Source organism: Schistocerca serialis, chromosome 3 (genome assembly GCF_023864345.2).
Source record: "Schistocerca serialis cubense isolate TAMUIC-IGC-003099 chromosome 3, iqSchSeri2.2, whole genome shotgun sequence".
Lineage (NCBI taxonomy): Eukaryota > Metazoa > Arthropoda > Insecta > Orthoptera > Acrididae > Schistocerca > Schistocerca serialis.
In genome coordinates, this window is record NC_064640.1 from 929,963,838 (window position 1) to 929,982,727 (window position 18,890).

At 47.0% G+C, this 18,890-nt stretch overlaps 1 protein-coding gene across 2 annotated transcripts in view; it reads left to right on the plus strand.

Moving 5' to 3' along the window:
• The window catches only part of LOC126471198 (neurogenic locus protein delta), a 1,411,427-nt gene that overhangs the window by 1,387,687 nt on the left and 4,850 nt on the right, over nt 1-18,890 (plus strand). For both annotated transcript variants that reach the window (XM_050099311.1, XM_050099312.1), the window contains 3 exons: nt 4,862-4,919; nt 9,909-10,160; nt 16,395-16,455. In XM_050099311.1, the coding sequence (XP_049955268.1) occupies nt 4,862-4,919; nt 9,909-10,160; nt 16,395-16,455 (371 nt within the window). The remainder of the gene's footprint in view (nt 1-4,861; nt 4,920-9,908; nt 10,161-16,394; nt 16,456-18,890) is intronic.

The window sequence follows — 18,890 nt, forward strand, 5'->3', positions numbered from 1 at the left end:
AGAGTCTGCCACTTGAGTTTGCTAAACATCTCCGTAAAGCTATCACGCTTACCAAATAACCCTGTGACGAAACGCGCCGCTCTTCTTTGGATCCTCTCTATCTCCTCTGTCAACCCGACCTAGTGCGGATCCCACACTGATGAGCAATACTCAAGTATAGATCGAACGAGTGTTTTGTAAGCCACCTCCTTTGTTGGACTAGATTTTCTAAGGACTCTCCCAATGAATCTCAACCTGGCACCCGCCTTACCAACAATTAATTTTATATGATCATTCCACTTCAAATCGTTCCCTACGCATACTCCCACATATATTACAGAAGTAACTGCTACCAGTCTTTGTTCCACTATCATATAATCATACAATAAAGGATCCTTCGTTCTGTGTATTCGGAATACATTACATTTGTCTGTGTTAACTGTCAGTTGCCACTCCCTGCACCAAGTGCCTGTCCGCTGCAGACCTTCCTGCATTTCGCTGCAATTTTCTAATGCTGCAACTTCTCTGTATTCTACAGCATCATCCGCGAAAAGTCGCATGGAACTTCCGACACTATCTATTAGGTCATTTATGTATATTGTGAAAAGCAATGGTTCCATAACACTCCCCTGTGGCACGCCAGAGGTTACTTTGTCTGTAGACGTCTCTCCATTGAGAACAACATGCTGTGTTCTGTTTGCTAAGAACTCTTCAATCAAGCCTCACAGCTGGTCTAATATTCCGTAAGCTCTTACTTTATCAGGCGACAGTGCGGAACTGTATCAAACGCCTTCCGGGTCGAAGGGCATTGGAAAACACTTAACAGAAAGGTTACTTAAACTTACTCCACGGTTTATGGAGTAATTATCATCCAGAAAAACTGTTAGGAATGAGCAATCAGTGGAACTTAGGTCTGGTGTATTCCCATGAAAAAATCAGCTGTCATCAATGCTAACTTTGGTTGGAACACCACAGTGGTTTACTGGGCTAGTTTCTATCGGAGATGGTATGCCCCGTTGGCGATTGTTGTACCACTGGAGAACACGTCGATCGTAGAAACAACTGCATTACCGAGATGTTTGTGATACTCGGCGCAACAGTCTTTCCGTCCAGTCACGTCGGATTCCGTTAACAGTAATAAACGGGAAGATGTTCGAACAACTTTGAATCTTAACACGAAGGATAATTTCACTAATGATACAGCCCACCTTACTGACCCCGGTTTCGACGTCACTGCGTGAAGATATCTGTGACCATCTAAACTACTCAAAACGTTAAGGAGTTTGTAAATACGGAGTGCACAGTTATAGCATACTGAAGTAGTGCCTACGACGGCTCTTTGCTGCTACCGAAAGTGGCATTGGTGGAATACATACTAAGAAAAGCTACAGGTCTGGTATTTGGTTATCCCCCACGACAAGGTCAAATAGTCCATCTTGCTGTTCTCACCGCTGAACCCTGTTTCGGGTGCCAGTTCAAAAGTTGAACAAGGCGAGAAATCAGTCTCACGTAATACAAGAATAAGTCTGTTTTTCTTCTAACTTGGGGTCATCCATGATGCGCAGAAAATGTTTCGGTGGAGGCAAATGAACATTGCCGTAGTTTAAGTAATGAGACCCCGTCCAGTTAGATTGCCTGAACGCTCCAGTGTAGGAGCGGCAGTAACGCACTGTTATCCTCCCTTCTTCCCTGCCCCCCCACCATGCCCCCCCCTCCTACCTCGGTGCTCCCCCCCCCCCCCACCCTGTTCCGCTGCACCTGCCTGCTTACTCCCACTCCCTCCTATCGTCAGCTCGATTCCTCGCTTCTGACAGCGTCCGTAGCGTTGATATTGTAGACAATGCACTACACAGCTTCATACCCATAAACGTGGCGAGGTGGCGTTATTACGCGAATAGCGGCGGCTACGAGCACCTGGTGTGCAATTTGCTCGCCCCCCCCCCCCTCCCCCTCGGCCGCAGTAATTAAAACGACTGCGGTAAGTGAAGTGCGTCTTTTGACAAATGATGGTTCCCTCTGCAAGTCGCGGCCTCGCAACATACCTGTGAGGAGCTCTGCCTTTCTTGTCTTTTTTTTTTTTCTCCCGACGTCTTTCGCAGCCAGGTAATGGGGCCAAGTTCACAGTATATCGATTGGACGGGTTTGTGTGGCTCTACTGTGAAGACGATAGATAGCGTGACGCCAGCTGGGAGAGATTGTAGTTTTAAAAATTGATGCCCATCAGCGATTAGTGTTCCTACCTGGTTCTGTGTACACTCTTGGCTCATTCTTAATATCAGTGACTAAGAGATTTCAGTAGACAAGTTTCACAATCGTAGTGGTGCTTTCCAATTAACAAATTGCAGTACCTCACGCATTCCATGATTTTGTCAGTGTCTGAAACCACAGTTTTTTGTGTGTCAAGATATTGGTGCCAGGCTTGTTATAGTAAGGAACCTGTTTTCCTGTGACTGCGATTGTACCCCAGATTATTGCCGTTCTGTATTGAGTGGCTATATATTACGCAAAAAAAAGGCCTGCCTCCCAGTTAATTCCCATTAAGTTGCACTCAGGATTTATTGCTGCTAAGTTCCATCAATCACACTGTCAGAAAAGGTCGTCTTCAATTCTGTTCTTACATTCTTAAATCATAATGTACGTTACTTTTGGTATGAACCCCATGAGCCATCATATAGAAGTGTTGCTGTGATTTTGCCCGAAAATATACTTAAAACGAACACTTAAATATAACTTATTACGCAGATGTCATTGAAAACTTGTATTATTTCCATAGCCGCATGACCGCATTTACCTGCTTTTACTCTTCGCGATAACTGCTGGTGACTCTAGTACCATTGCTCACTATACCATTGAAAGGAAGTCAAGAATTGATCGCCGCAGGCCAACTCTGTAACTGTCTTCTAATATAGTCTGGCCGGCGCGTGGCGTACGAGGTAATAGCCAAATTGTATATTTCGGAAGTGGAAGTAGACTGGGGGCGATTTGCTGATGTGACAGTGGCTGGAGAGGTGGCAGTGTGCCAATCGGGGTGAGAGGGCGACCGCATTGCAGGCAAAGGCAGCCGCGTGCTACGAATGTCAATGCTGCCTCAGCGCCGTTTAATTTCAACAGTGCCATGCAGCAGATAGTCATCTGGTGCGAAGAATTTGTACACACTGCCTGCGGACAGAGGAAGCTTATCAGTTTTTATACCACGAAAATATCTCTCGCAAATACATTTCGAGGTGAAATCCAAGGTGGTGGGAGACGCTTTGAAACCACTGGCAGTGGCCGACACGTGCGAAACGGGCATAAACAAGCTGTTTCTTGCCCGGGGCTGTATACCGAATTTCGTGCAGTATGCCCGATGTTCCAAACGAGGCCATATTCAAAGCATGCTATCTTCTGTCCTTATTTTCGGGCAACTTTGAATTCTGCTTCCGTCAATGAAATTTAGCGTTCTCATTCTAACCGGCACATCTGATTTCTGTAGATTTTAAAATGTGGAAGTGGCGTATGACTGTTGCCTAATTAAAGAATCTTCCGACATTTTCCTTTTACTTCGTTGGAACTTTTCACTTTACACCACGGATCCCACTGACATTTCATATGTACACAAATGACACTCTGTATGTTAGAACTTCAGTACAGATTTCATGTCGTATCTTCAGTCAAGCTATGCTCCAAATTCGTTACTCCATTGAGGATAACTGTGTTACCCGTGCGCTGCACTTTTATTTTTCACCGATATTACAGATTCAGTCAGTATTTGTTATATACTCCGCTGTGACTGCAAGCAGTCTGTCTGCCACATAGCTGAACTGCTGTAACGAAGCTATTTGCAAACCCCCATAATGCGACTGGTGCACCGTTTGACATTCGCGGGTCCGTCTTCGTAACAAACTTTGTCGCGGCGTTCTTCGTTCAGCGTGCGCAGTGCTGACACCCTGACTGATACGGCACAGTCTGGCAACGCCGTTGGTTGGCAAGCCTGCTAGCCGGCTAGTGAATGTGCCGGCATGCGGTTAAGGCGTGGGAACTCTCGCTGAAAACAATCGCTTCCATTAACTGCAGCTAATAAAAAGTAACGATCGCCGTGTACTTGTTCGTCTAAAAATATTGATCTCCTCTCGGTAATTTCGTGTGATCGGAGGCTGGTTGCGCGGAATTTGTAACACACGGCGCGTTTCTGGCAGTAAATAGTTACTAGTTCTCTGCTTGTACGTGTGCGTTGCCCTTCTTTAGATGTGTTGTTAGTGCGTGCATAAGCGTCTTCTCATTCGGTAATCAATGCTTTACCTTCCGCGCAGAGAAATAGGGCGAGCGCCGTTGTAAACATAAGGAGTACAAAAATACGAACAGCTAAGTTATTTCGAAGCACTTACGCCGTTTCGCTATGGGAGTCTGAAAGATCGTTTAAGGCAATGGAAAATGTTACACCTCGTATCCACTGATTTAACTGAATCACCTTTTTGTGAATTAGATATAATCTTGCTGTGCAGCGTCGATTTCACGCCTTGTTTTTCTTGTACTTCTAATTTTTTCCTCTACTGTCTTTAGTTGCCACGATTGTTGGCCAACAACTCTTTGATATAGCTGCAGATGTTTTTTTGTTGGCTTTGCTTACGCGTTTCTCTTAATTATTATTTGCTGTACTGCAACGATTCTGACTTCGCTAGTGAGCAGACGTGTGGGTGTGTAAGTATTCCACTTTTGTGGTTGCTATTTTGAAGCAGAATTCGTTGCATTACAGTGTGCCTTGCTTTTCCTGCTGTTGCGGCTGTGTGTGTGTACGCAAAGAGCTTTTAAGCCCGGCGAAGAAAATGTAATAAAAAGTGTAAACATTTAGTCCTGGAGATTTGCTTAAGAGCGCAATCGAGATAAGCGTGGTTGCTTGTTGCAGGGGACTTTCTCGCTGATAGTGGAGGCTCTGCACGATAACGAGACGTCGAGAAGCGGTGGTAAGTAGAAACCCTACGCTGGCGCCAGCTGCCCTTCCTGTTGCAATGCGCTCCACTTCCGACGCGCAGCACTGCGCCTGTTTCCGACGCTTACTCGCCTAACAAGTATCAAAGCCCTCTTGCCAGACAATTAAAACTACCTCCCTCATACCTTCTCCCTTACAGAAGCTACTGTCTAGCTTTTCTAGCAGCTTTAATTCCATCCATGAATTTCTCTGCCACCTTCCATTCAGAATTACTTCGGCCAGGATAGTGAACCAGCATAATTGTCTAATTGTTCGAAAACTCATCCTCGCCCTTCGTCCTTAAATCGAAACCGGGGTGCAGGAGTCATTGAAGAAACATCTCTTATACGGTAAAACATGTTTGCTATGAACAATATTCGGTCGGGATTGAATATCCAAAGTATGTGCAGAAGGAATAAAAGCAAAAACTGCTTTCTTTAACCTAAAATAAGTTCCTTCGGTGTATGGTTTCGCCTGAACCATGAAAACTTTTTTCGCACCACTTTGATGGAATAAACCCATTTGTAGATCAATGTTTACATACTGAACTTATACCTCCGCTCAGATATCCATCCTGCCAGTTTGATTATATGGTACTGCAAGCAAACGAGCTGTACTGCGCGTCCAGCATAGTGAACAAACGGCTTAATGTTTTCACAGACTCTATTCAGACTGGAAGTGTTTTCATATTCCAGCACGCTTCTGTGGGGATGGAGCGGAGCGATTTTTAAATTTTTCCATAAACGTGATGTAAATACTGGCGTGGTTTTTTCAATAAGAGAAGTCAATACCCATAACCCTCCCATTCCCTATGCTTAAGACCTCAGTGTCAAGCGGACAAGTGAGGTGTTAACTCCTTGTCTTTGAGCTAAAGAGCTTTCATACCTGTAAATATTTCGTTGGCTGTTACATTTGGTTAACTAAAATTCGCATGTGGTGCAAATTTTATCCTGACTTTGTCAGAATTTCGAGATGAGCCCATAGCTATGTGCCGATAAATTTGCTGTATTTGAGAGGGGTGCAGTATATGTTCAGTGTTGGACCGTAGGTAACGCTCCTCAGTCACTCTTAAAGTACGTGCTTGTCTAAGAAATCGACTAGTACTGTTCGCCTGTGTTAACAGTAAAGCCCTGGCATTCGGGAGGACGACGGTTCAATCCCGCGTCCGGCCATCCTGATTTAGGTTTTCCGTGATTTCCCTAAATCGCTCCTGGCGAATGCCAGGATGGTTCCTTTGAAAGGGCACGGCCGACTTCCTTCCCCAATCATATGAGACCGATGACCTCGCTGTCTGGTCTCCTTCCCCTGAAACAACCCAACAAAGCCCTGGCATGCCCGCAGACGTCGACAGCGTTTCCATGACAAATGATGTGCAGGTAGTGGCCAGCCTCCTTTACTCTGAGGGACCACTGGCCGCTTCCCGTGAGCACCCTTTCCACTTACACCCCTTCCTCAGCCAAACGCAGGCGCAACGCCCGCGACGACAACTCATTATTTTGCAATCGCCCGCGGCCGTCCTGCGCTTTCTGACGCCCGTCGATAGCCCTGGCATTACCTGCGGTCGAAGTAGCACTGGGGAGTGGGACAAGGTAGCCCCCACTTAAATCTCTGACGCTGTTGCTATTAATTAGGACTGACGGATAGTATTCTTCTCCCGGAATTTAAAATGGGGATGCCTTTTTTTTTCTTTTGCGTCGCGCCTTGCCTTGTGTGTAGAGTACTTCACTGTACCGTATTTTTTCCCTCGGGTAGTATAATCACATAGGGTGCAAGTTTTTAATAACGGAGGGAATCTTCCTAGTATTCTGAAGCACTGATTTTCTCCCGCTCGTATTTAACTTGGGCCCATAAATCTCCGTCGTGGTGGTATCGCGCCTGTTATTTCCGAAAGGTTAGTTCCTTTACTAGAATTAGCGGGATCGGAATCCTTCATCATCGTGTCGACCGTGATGTGTTCGCTAATTTTGGCAATCTTTGTTAGCAATTATGTCTGACGGCGACTGCCGGACGGGTAGTGGGACGTTGTCATTTCGGCCGTTTCAGAGAATGGATATGTGGGTGAGAGCATGTAGGCTAAGCTGGAACTTCTCTCCAGCACAACTGCGCTACCGTTATTTGCAACGGATCCTGCACACCGCGCCTCCGTGATATTGTGCACGAACGTAAGCCGGCTGTAGGTGCCATAACTGTAGTGCCCTGCTTTTCAGCTGGCGGGCTGCACCGCCACAGCCTGAATCATCGGGTTAAGCAGTACTCAGTTCTAAAGTAACATCAAGATGATGGCTTCATAACAGCTTGGAGCGGGATAGGTTTAATATCGCTCCTCATTTGCACTAAAATTAGTTACCAATTTACTAACGCCGCAAAAGAGAGTAAAGCACGGACCAGTTCTCGTATTGTAGTAAAGACTAAGGATGAAAGTCTGTCTGGTGGCTTGAACTCTTCACTCCCTCGGCCGAAGAGGGCTCGAAATATCGGAAATTGAATAGAGATATATTATAACTCCCAACTGGGTAATTGTACAACACCAGCGTAAAAACATGAAGGTGAAACATCTGAAAACTTACGTAGCGTGTTAATGGAAATGCAGATCAGATGTAGGGTGTAGCAGTTGTGCAGCAAAACAATAATTACACGTAGAATGGCGTTGACCAAGCGGCGTAATCGATCACCGTAAAGTTTTTCACCCTTCAAGATACAACCAAGTACTTAAGACATAACCTTGGCCAGATATAGGCAAATTTTTTTGTTGCGGTATGTCCCATCGTAATCCCCGCCATGTCGATCAGGATCCCATTTTCCCATATGCCTGTAGTTTACAGTACCAGATTCTCGTAATTTTACATTGACGGAGTTTTTGTGTCGTGAAAGGTCAGATCGAAAACTATCTTTACGAAAAGTAGATGTCTGTCTTTCACGTAGAGCGACACGTTGTGTGAGAAAAACGCCTGGATGTCTCCCGACTCTGTAGGAAATTCTGTGCTTGTAGCGGTCTGTCTGCTGCGCGTGCAATAATAAATAAGGCAGAGTAGCACCTATCACTGCTGACAGGTAGCAGCAGTTCGCAGGTGTACTAGATGCCGAACATGCCTGGCAGTATATCGGAGCCATTAGTGTTTTACTCGACGTGGATTAAGCGAGGGCCGCCTCCGAAGGAAGAACAGTGGACGCAGAAGCTGCGTTACAGTTCCCACGGCTGCCGCCAGTGGGGGCAAGGCCCGGTTTTTCTAGCTCACCGGCTTTCCTTGGCCATCGCCGCTTCGCAGCGTTTGCCTTACTAGTTCGCCGGCCGAGTGTGAAAATACTACGCAAACTGCTCTTCCATACAGGCTGTCTGCTCTAAGGACGTATTAGTAATTTGTCGCCAAACGTCAGTATAACCACTCTCGTCCCCTCATGAACTCGAAAGTCGCATCAGGGTACTGCACGCCAAAGAAAATGTACATGGCAACTTATTTTAGAGTCGGTCGATTTTTTATTATATCACTGATCGTGATTCAGAAGCACAAATACATGTTACACAAAGTGAGTCAATTGAACCGACGGTTTTGAAACAAGGTGTAGCCTGTAAAGTCTTCGGTAAACAACACTACTTTTGAATAAACAGTAGAGTAACCGAAGACAGCGTAAAATGAACTAAGATAGTGGGAATATAAAGAATGACATTTCCTGCATTAAACCAAATTCCTTACTCAGAAGTACGCAACACAATGGGTAAACTACCTAATGTTCTAGCATACCAACTATAATCCTTAGTGAAATAGTGCTGAAGAAATGTGAACAATATTCCATGCTGATTTTATATGAAAACTCCAACATCTAAATTTGACAAGACGTTTCTCTAGGAAGCATCGAACGCTCTCTCTCTCTCTCTCTCTCTCTCTCTCTCTCTCTCTCTCTCTCTCTCTCTCTCTCTCTCGCCCCCCCTCCCTCCCTCCCTCTCCCTATCTTACGTTTGCAAACCATGCCTCCCAGCGGTACTCCTGTAACGACGAATATTTGCGTCGCTAAACGCAGCTGTTATCCACAGCCTCATCCTAATGCATGCAAACGTACTTTCGCATAGCCTCGCATCCAGATAAATGCCAGATTCTCTAGGGCACAAGACCAGTTCCAGTTTGTCTCGACTTTTTCCCCCGCGCACGGACGTTCCTTTTATTCTTCCGGGCGGCCATTTCGTTCCGGACAGGTGGCTTCAAAAAGCCTTGGGATGTTTCCACGACGAGGCTGACATTTTATTAATCTGCACAAGGTTTTGTTCTGTAGCGTCCATTGGCAGATTCGCACGACTGTTTCACTCTTCCAGAGCCGGCGGGGATGAGCCCGTAGAGAATGAGTTGCTAGTATTTTTAAGATATTATTGGACCCCATAGTGTATGCGGCGTAGTGGTAAAATGCCAGACGGGCCATCGGATTTGGTACCCGGTGAGTCTCATTTCTCTCGGTCACATTTTCACCGCTGGCAATGTTTAAGGCGAAAAATGTAGAATTGTGCTCTGGTTCAGTATCTACGTAAAAGTGAACGTCCCCCTTTAACTGATTTGAAAGGGTCGGAGAAAGGCAACAGCATACGACCTACAGTAAGACCATGCACAGTAAAGCTATCTGATAGGTTTTTAACTATGTTCGGAATGAACATTTTAGGTCAGAGTACGATGTTGGTCGGTGTCGTATATGGCTGTTGGCTGTGCTGTTACCACACCGTCCACCCTTCCCCACCCACACTCTGCCGAAGTTCATTGCCTTCCTTTGTACATATGTACAACTGTTGGTTCCGGATGAACTTGCACATTATAGAATAATGCTGCTGCTGCTGCTGCTTGCTGTATGTCGCTCCCCCACTGTCTCGGCAAACCACTTTCATTCGATCCCTCGCCATCTATATCAACAGTCCTTCCGTGCCTCACTTATTTCTTTCGCTTAGCCGGCAAGCACTGACGGCTGTGGTGGGACGATGGCCAGTATGTGTGTGTTCCGCCCGCAGGCCAGACACTGATTGCGCGGCTGACGACGCAGAGGTGGTTGGACGTGTCTGCTGAGTGGACGCAGGACGAGCATCGGTCTGCGCACTCTGTGATGCGCTACGAGTACCGCGTCACCTGCGACCCGCATTACTACGGGCCAGGCTGCGTCACCCTGTGTCGCCCGCGCGACGACAACTTCGGCCACTGGACGTGCTCCACCGAAGGCCAACGGGTCTGCCTCGTGGGCTGGCAGGGCGATTACTGCCTAAAGCGTAAGTATTCACTGCTATTCTTCCTCGTAGTTTGCCTCAAGATCTGTACGGGAATCTCATTCTGTTCTTCACTGCCATAGTCCATTCGTATCAGTTGCTTTTCATATATTTCAAAATCCAGTAGCTCTTATAATCTAATTTTGACGCGGCTGACACGAGGTTAAAATATTTCCGTACATCAGCAGCTCAACAATTATGGTTGTCTGGAACTAACCGTTTAACATCTCCGTATCTGACAAAATTTCACGTTCTGTATAATGGTAGTACATAGTGCAAAAAGTATTTCATCTTTTATCGCTATTCCGTGACCTTGTTTGAATACGTAAGCTAATTCCGATTAGACAATGGCACCAGCACATATCTTGATCTCTATGCCGTTTCAGAATGTTGCAAATCGCCATGGGTGATTTTAGTACGCAGCTCGTGGTCTGGCGATAACGTTCTCATTTCCCGTGCTCGGGGTCCCGGGTTCGATTCCTCGCGGGGTCAGGGTTTTTTTTCTGCCTCGAGATGACTGGGCGTTGTGTGACTTTCATCATCATTTCATCATTGACTCAAAAGTCGCCGACATGGCGTCAGCTAAAAAGGACTTGCAATTTCGGCGGCCGAACACCCCGCATGGGATCTCCCGGACAACAATGCTGTACGATCATTTCATTTTTTTTTTCAGGGATAATTTGAGAGTTTGTGTTATGAATTACTTGGGGATGGTGATGGATGACGCGGAAGTCGCCAGCAAGACAATGCGGTAGTGGACTAAATTTAATACCTTTCTTCTTGCAGCAGCTTAGACGTGCTAGGTTAGCTTTGTTTCACAATTACAAAAAATGAAGTTGGTTCAGTCAAAGAAACAACACTTCTGAAAGTAGGCTGCAGCGTCAGTAAAACCACCGTTAGATACTTAAATGTCATGCTGACATGGTGTAACAGGGACTTCCGAAATTCCTATTGGTGACATTTGAAGACTCAACTCATTTCATGGCTCCCATCGTGTCTATTCTTGCAAAAGCCGACACAAGGAAATAAAGGGCAAAATTTGTAATAAGGCTGTCTTCTGTGTTTTCAATTGCACTTTTATTTCGCCGATGTACATTCGAAGTCACTGCTGCATCACTAGAGCTTATGTAAGGACGCATCACAACACTTGAAAGAACACGTGCCTGTCGCATAAAACACAGTTCTGCAAGTTTCGTCGATATTTGTTTCTGGCGTGTTCTTTTTAATTTCCACAAAACTGGAAACTCTGAGTTGACGCTGTGACTTCGAATTGCACATTAAGTAAAAGTGCTACTAAAAACAAAACATGGAGTTAACTTCCCCATTTCAAAAGTCGTCGAAGTTGGAGCGGTGAACCCAGAAGTGCAGCGATTAGCAATTCTCTCTCCTCCCCCCCCCCCCCCCCAATTCCCCGCCCCCCCCCCCCCCCAGCCTCCCTGGGCAATTTTTTTTTTTTAATAATCTTCAGACAGTTTATAGCGACAACTATGTACAACGAGTTGTTGGGTCCGTTAGAAGGATTGAAAACGGTTTCCGCAAGCGTCCTCTGACTCACGTGTTACCATTCATCACCGCCTTTACGAGCTGCAGCTTCGCGCTGAGACGCCAGTCATTAGGCAGTGCAGCCGTTCATTTCGGCGCACAGATACCCCACAGGGGCCGGTCCAGTCGACGAGGAGATGACCACGGTTGCAGTCGTCAGTTGGTTTCTTAGCGGTGTAAATACTGGCTGAGGCGAGTCCTTAATGAAGTGCGGTCCTGGGTTCGAAGTGTTTATCCCGAGCATCTCAATTAGTCATTATGGGACATAATAGCGGCGGGTATGGATTCCTTTCCCAGACGGCGCAGCTTCCCACGCTCGGCGCGGCCGGCCGTAACGCGCTGTACGGGGCCAGCCGGCCCCGGCCCCAGCACACAAAACAAAAAACACTCCCAGATATTCCACACTCGCCGGTATTCGTGCATTCTCGGCTTAACCGGGGCCCGATGCGGCTGTCCTCCGCACACTTCCTCGTATTTCTTTTTAGTCGCGCAGCGCCGAGTGAGACGAACGACTAAAAGCGAAAGGCAGGCGAGACAAAGAAAACTAATTTATGGATTAAAAGCCAGCGAGAGACAATCGGTCGTGGTCTGCGGCGTGGAAATTGCGAGTTACTGTATTCGTGTTACTTGCGGCTCCGAGCTGATGACAGTAATTGTTTTCCGAATGACGGATAGTCGCGTAACCAGCTAACAGTCACTGCATCTCGAAGCACGGCTTGTTTGTTCTGCTATTAGCAGTGAAATAGTTTCAGGCGAAGCGTTTTAAATTTACGTGTTTTTGAGACAAGTTAAATATCTATTTGCAAGCTTTAACATTCTTCACAACTGTGGGCACGATTATACCGTTCAGCGACCGCCCTAAATTCGTAGAAATTTGAAAGTCCATCCATTCCACCATCGAAAGGCTTAACGAAGTCCGTAATCCTCCTTCGCGGGGGAATAGGTTGACCTATGACCTTGCGATCCAATGTTTTCGGTTCCCATTGGAGAGGCACGTCCTTTCGTCTAATAATCGCACGGTTTTGCGGTGCGGTCGCAAAACAGAGACACTAAACTTATTACAGTGAACAGATACGTCAATGAACGAACGGACAGATAATAACTTTGCGAAAATAAAGAAAGTAAACTTTTCACTTGAGGGAAGACTTGAACCAGAGACCTCTCGTTTCGCAGCTGCTCACGCTAACCACGGGACCACGGCGCTCCTGAGCCCACAACTCCCCTTGATGTTGCTGATCTTGCTCATGGACTACTCAGTTTGTATATTTTGCTTATTTTTTTCATAGTTCCACACAACTTCTTCCTGTTTTCTCGATTGATCTGTGTTCAGTTTTTCAAGGCCTATCCACTGCGCCAACTTACAACTGAATCTGAGTGGGGTGCGTTGGGGAGGTTCCCTTGTAAGTACAAATAAACTTGAAACTCCTGTTTGCAGAATAAGTTCAAATGGCTCTGAGCACTATGGGACTTAATATCTGAGGTAATCAGTCCCCTAGAACCTAGAACTGCTTAAACCTAACTAACCTAAGGACATCACACACATCCATGCCCGAGGCAGGATTCGAACCTGCGACCGTAGCGGTCGCGCGGCTCCAGACTGTAGCGCCTAGAACCGCTCGGCCACCCACTCCGGCGCGGAATAAGTAGTTTCATCAGCTGCGAGTCAGCTAGCAGAGAGAGAAAAAACTGTGTTAGTTCACGTTTGTATGGAAAAGTCTTAAGACCAGATGTAAAAGTAAGCGATGAATTGATTTCAATCGAACGGGCCAGTATTAAGAAGAATCTGGGTTCGCATTTCGGTCAGACCCCCCATATATATAATCCCCCTCCCTCCTCAGTATTGATGTTTCTCCAGTGATACCAACAATTTAGTGATCGAAGGAGACTTAAGGTTATTCCCGTACGACCAGCCAGACTCATATTTGCTTTGATTTCTTGCCTTATTCATAAAGACATGGCAAATTGCCTTACCCAAAACGATTTAGTTCAGTCTCTAGTGACGTCGACGGGACGTTAAAAAATAAATATTCTCTGCCGTACCTCCTTGTGACGTCCTTACTGAGCATGGCAACAGAACAAATTGGAAACAGAAAACAATTACGCTTTATTTTGTTTACAAGAAGGAATAATCCTCGTGGTGATGCCATTGTTTGCTAAGATTGTGCCGAGTTAATTAAGATAGAAGCGGAGAAACTGTAAAAAAAAAAATCGCGATTCTGCTGTCGTAGTTGTTGTCAAAGGAAAGTAAATTTGGGAGAGAGACAGTGATGTCCTTCGCAGCGACACGGGTAGCGGAAGAACTGTTAGGGAGTTAAACGCCCCGGGCGACGCAGCAGTAGCAGCGCTTCTTAATGAAGGGGGAGGTGTTTTTGTGTGTGACTAGGGCTAGTCGCGGATACAGGTGCAGGTTAGCCAGCGGCGCGGCCGCGGCCGTGCGCCGGCAGCATCCTCGATACATTCAGATCTGTGGGAAAGAGCGCCAGCAGGCGCTGTTGCCACGCCGTCCGCACGATATTGTGTGCTAGAGCCGGCCGCCGCCGCCGCCGCCGCCGCCGCCGCCGCCGCCGCCGCTGCCGCTGCAGCCCGCCTCCGCCGTTCTTTTATTTTCCCGAAAGCTTCCGACATCTCGTCGTATTAACATATCCACCCTTCCTCCTCGCTCCCCGCTACGATCAACAGCCTGTACCCGCTTCCCGGCACACACTGTTTCTCTGCGAGGGATAAAAGGGGGCGAGGGTTGCACCTCGGCGATTACTCTTCATCTTAACTTTTTGCCGCGTTAACCCGAGGAGAACACTTTTCCTGGAAGGGGAAAAAAGGCTTACTTTCTCACGCAATTAGTTACACGAAGATGCCGATCGCAGCTCCCTAGGCAGCGCGCTTGTACGAATTTTCCCCGGACGCTATCAGTCTTCCTCTTCCGACGTTTTTACTTCTCTCGGCACTTGCCTCCCTCCTCGGGCCGGCCTATTTAATTGTGCTCAGCCCCACCACCGCGACGACGAGTAGGCTTTTTTTTTGTTTTGTTTTGGTAACACGATCCGAAATGGCGAGAGGCTTGTGGCGAGGAGCAGTGGCCTCGATGAGCGGCGGCCGGGTTGCGGCATTGAGACACACAAAAGCGACAGCCGCGGGGCTTTAAAGAGCCGCCTTAAAGGCCTTCCGCAGACGCAGACACCTCCACCCTGCCCCGCCCTCTGCATTCAGCGCTGCCCACGCGTCCCCGGGAACTGTCACTCTCGTGGCGTGCGGCCGCGCTAATAAATGGCGCTTCGCGCTTCACAGTGTATCGCCTGTTTCCGCGCTGTTACATTTTTCGTTGATCCCCAGTTAGTTTCGCCACGTGATCGCCCGGGTAGGGGGAGAAGTGAGTATCGTGCTCAAGAGCCCGAGGGGTTTCCATTTGAAACAAAACTGTAAACAATAGTGGCTCATGGCGCTATCTATCGTTACATAAAATTTTGTTCCACTATCACTATTAGTCCATAGTGGATAAAATTTTTATACCTATTTCATTACCTGAGAGTACACAATATGGCAATATATGCATTTAACGAGCATTTGAATGTCGGTACCTACTGATACCACAGTGACCAGCTCGTTTCTTTGCTTACTGCTTGTTACAATTTGAGAGGTCAGTTACCTCGCCCGTATCGAAACTTCACACTGTTAAAGGAAAGATGTATGTATCGTGGTTATAAGGCCCTAACAGTTTCTTAACATTCGCGGATGTTGGTTTGTTAATTCTGAGCAACCGTTTTAATGAGTGCGTTCTCTGAATATCATACCTCTGCTGCTCGTAGTGTAGCTTAAGGGCCAGTTGCTCGAGAAGTTTTCAACTAATTGATATTCTATGTTCGTGCCAACTTGTCGACACCCCCCCCCCCCCCAATTTTCTCTCTCTCTCTCTCTCTCTCTCTCTCTCTCTCTCTCTCTCTCTCTCTCTCTCTCTCTCTCTCTTTCTCTCCCCCCCCGTTCCCCTCCCTCCACGCCGGCCGGAGTGGCCGTGCGGTTCTAGTCGCTACAGTCTGGAGCCGGGCGACCGCTACGGTCGCAGGTTCGAATCCTGCCTGGGGCATGGATGTGTGTGATGTCCTTAGGTTAGTTAGGTTTAATTAGTTCTAAGTTCTAGGCGACTGATGACCTCAGAAGTTAAGTCGCATAGTGCTCAGAACTATTTGAACCCCTCCCTCCACCCCTTCCTTTCGGATGTTTCTACCTTAGTGTATAGGAAACGATGGTAGGTGGGTCACTTTCGTAGGCAAGAGGCGGTCAATTTTCTGGTTGACTTTGTCGGTGGCGGAAGTAGTGAGCCTTCAGGACGAGCTCCCCAGAGGCGTGGCGACATTTTAAGGAAGACGGGAAATTTATTTCTGTCGCTGCACAGTCCCTGTGGCCGCCGGCCGTGACAGGCTGGGGGAATTTTTCGTTGGTTCGCGTGCCACGGGCCGTCACGGTGCTTCGCCATTGTCAGGCGCACCGCCATTGTCAGCCGAGTGATAAGCCATGGGTCCTAACAGCCCGCCTTCCGCACTGCGCCGAGGCCCGCCCGAAAGCCGTCCACCACCCTTGCAGTTAGAAAACAAGGGCAGCGCCCTTACGTAACGTTTCGCAGACATCTAAACCTTTAAATGCCTTACGTAGCGCTGAGTACTGATCACGTCTTACAACGAAATTTTTTCTGTTTTTTTTCAGCGCGCTGTCTTCCTGGGTGTGATGAGCAGCACGGACATTGCACGAAGCCAAACGAGTGCCTGTAAGTACTACTTTCACTACTTCATTAGCTTTCTGTAGTAGTGGCTGAATACTTGTAACATATGTTTAGTTGAGTGGCAGTGCATTGTTGGTTTTCCTTCGTACTAGTCTGCATAAAAATAAATTTCAAACTTACAAATTAATATTTAAATCGTGTACCGTGAAGTAATAGTTGGGAATGTGTAATGGCATTCATATTTCATTATACGCGGTTGTAGGACAACATAACGGGGAACTAATGACGCAGTCGAGCGTCCACACTTCTATCAAGGGTTCGCCAGCATAGCAATAAACCGTTGTGAGAAGTCAGAGCATTCTAGCGATTGCGTAAAGACGATTAAGACTTCGTGTATAGGCCTACAGTAACGGAAGCGTGTATAGAATAGAGGAGGAGACACCACTTCCTTAAAATTTACAGCTGTTACATCGAAAATACGCTGCTACACCACGACACCAGTCTTTGTTTTTGCATCAACCACGAGAGAAATTAACTACCTTTGAAGGTAAAGTGTCACGAACCCAAAGTTCCTTAGTTGTTTTCTAAAGTAACAAGAAAAAACATCTGACCAATTAACACGACACTGTAACCATCTGCCTGTTTCTTGTTCACCTTCCTCCGTCTCACCCTCAGCGCCCCCCCCCCCCCTCCTCCTTCCCCGCGACCGAAAACAAAAACAGAGTTACGCAGTTTCAACGCAACGGCGGTGTGGCGGCGCAGCGTAATGAAGTACGCACTACTCAATTAATGTACTCCTGTGCCGTTATTAAACGGTGTAATACGCACATTAGCTCTGTAAATTTTGTGGGCAAGAAGTTGAAGTATTTACAATTAGAAACTGAATCCAGCGAATGAAGACGCCGGCGAGCGATTGTTATTCACCGCGAGTCGGCGGCTGAGGTAGCTGTCCGTCAGTTATCGGGTTTACTAAATTACACTAGAGTGCATCGTCGAATTTGCGACATTTGTGTAAGCGTGAATAGAGTTGGCAGTGGCTCGGGGAGGTATCTCCTTGACCTGCATACTGAATCCCTCACCGTGGGAACAGCCAGGCGTGGCGGCTTGGCTTGCTCGTTGCAACTCAATGAGATTCACATGTGGCCGGTGGACAGTCGCGGCCAACTGCAAGTAGGTGGCCAGCGCCGCCGCAACCTCTGCGCGCCCGCAAAACCACACACCTCTCACAAACGATTAACTTCCTATTTGGTTCACTTATTTCCTCATTCGATAGTAAACAGCTATGCACAAGCTTCTAGAATGTCGGAAACATCGCAGTGGTACCGTATTTCTTCTTCACATGCGGAGTGACGTGAAATGTTTGCGAATATGTGAAACACCTATGGTTCTCTCAAATACCAGGAGCGCGTACGGCAGTGGGTGAGGTGAGAGAACCTGGAAAGTTCGTGTAACTCACGTTTAAGGCACTCACTAACAGTGTAAGGTTTCCGTGGTGACGGAGGGGGGGGGGGGATGAAAAGAGGGAACACTGCTTGCTTGCCGCCCGATAAGCGACACAGCGGGGCTACTGTTGCGAAATCGTCGTCCCCCGGGTTATCTCGCCCTGTTAGCTGTGCTGCTGTTCTCACCCTCCTCGGCATTTACCGCTTCCCCTGCAGACATCGTTCTGTGTATACAGCGTATTGTTACAAAATAGGTTCAATCCCGTCTCCAGCCATCCTGATTTAGGTTTTCCGTGATTTCCCTAAATCGTTTCAGGCAAATGCCGGGATTGTTCCTTTGAAAGGCTACGGCCGATTTTTCCTTCCCCATCCCGAGCTTGTGCTCCGTTTTTAATGACCTCGTTGTCGACGAGACGTTAAAAAAAAAACTAACCTAACCGTTACAAAATAACGAAGAACAAATCCGGAGCGGTAACCGTATAATCAGTGGCCATTCGTGACATCGCACAAGTTGTACGATGGCTAATGAGCACTGAATTCCGACAGTGCTCGATAGTAGTAATGTTGATCTCCAGGGAAAACTTTTACCGCCGTCACAAAAATGTCATTGTTAGATTGACATTTGTATCTCTAGAACACCGGTGTAGTATGAAACTGTAGTAAGCGGATTATGCCTGTCACGAGTAAATTTTCTTCTGTTTACCTTCATCGGTGACGTTTCTGACTTAACGCCACAGCAGTTTTAAAACCTGCCCCTTTTTTTTCTGACAAAGTTCCTGATTTTGAGGATGCTTATTATGAAACAGCCGGACTGGCAGCAATATTATTTTGAAGTTCTTTAGTTCGTAATTATGCACAGTGCGACTAAATTGGTAAGCATCGAGAGAGTTCGATTAAACAATGCGTTATTTGGTGTTACACGAATATATAGTGCGTTCACCATGACTGACCGTTCGACAACTCCCACAGAAAACAACGAACAGTTAGTGTGAACAGTACCAGTACCATTAGTCTCAGAGAAAATGTAGGTAAATACGA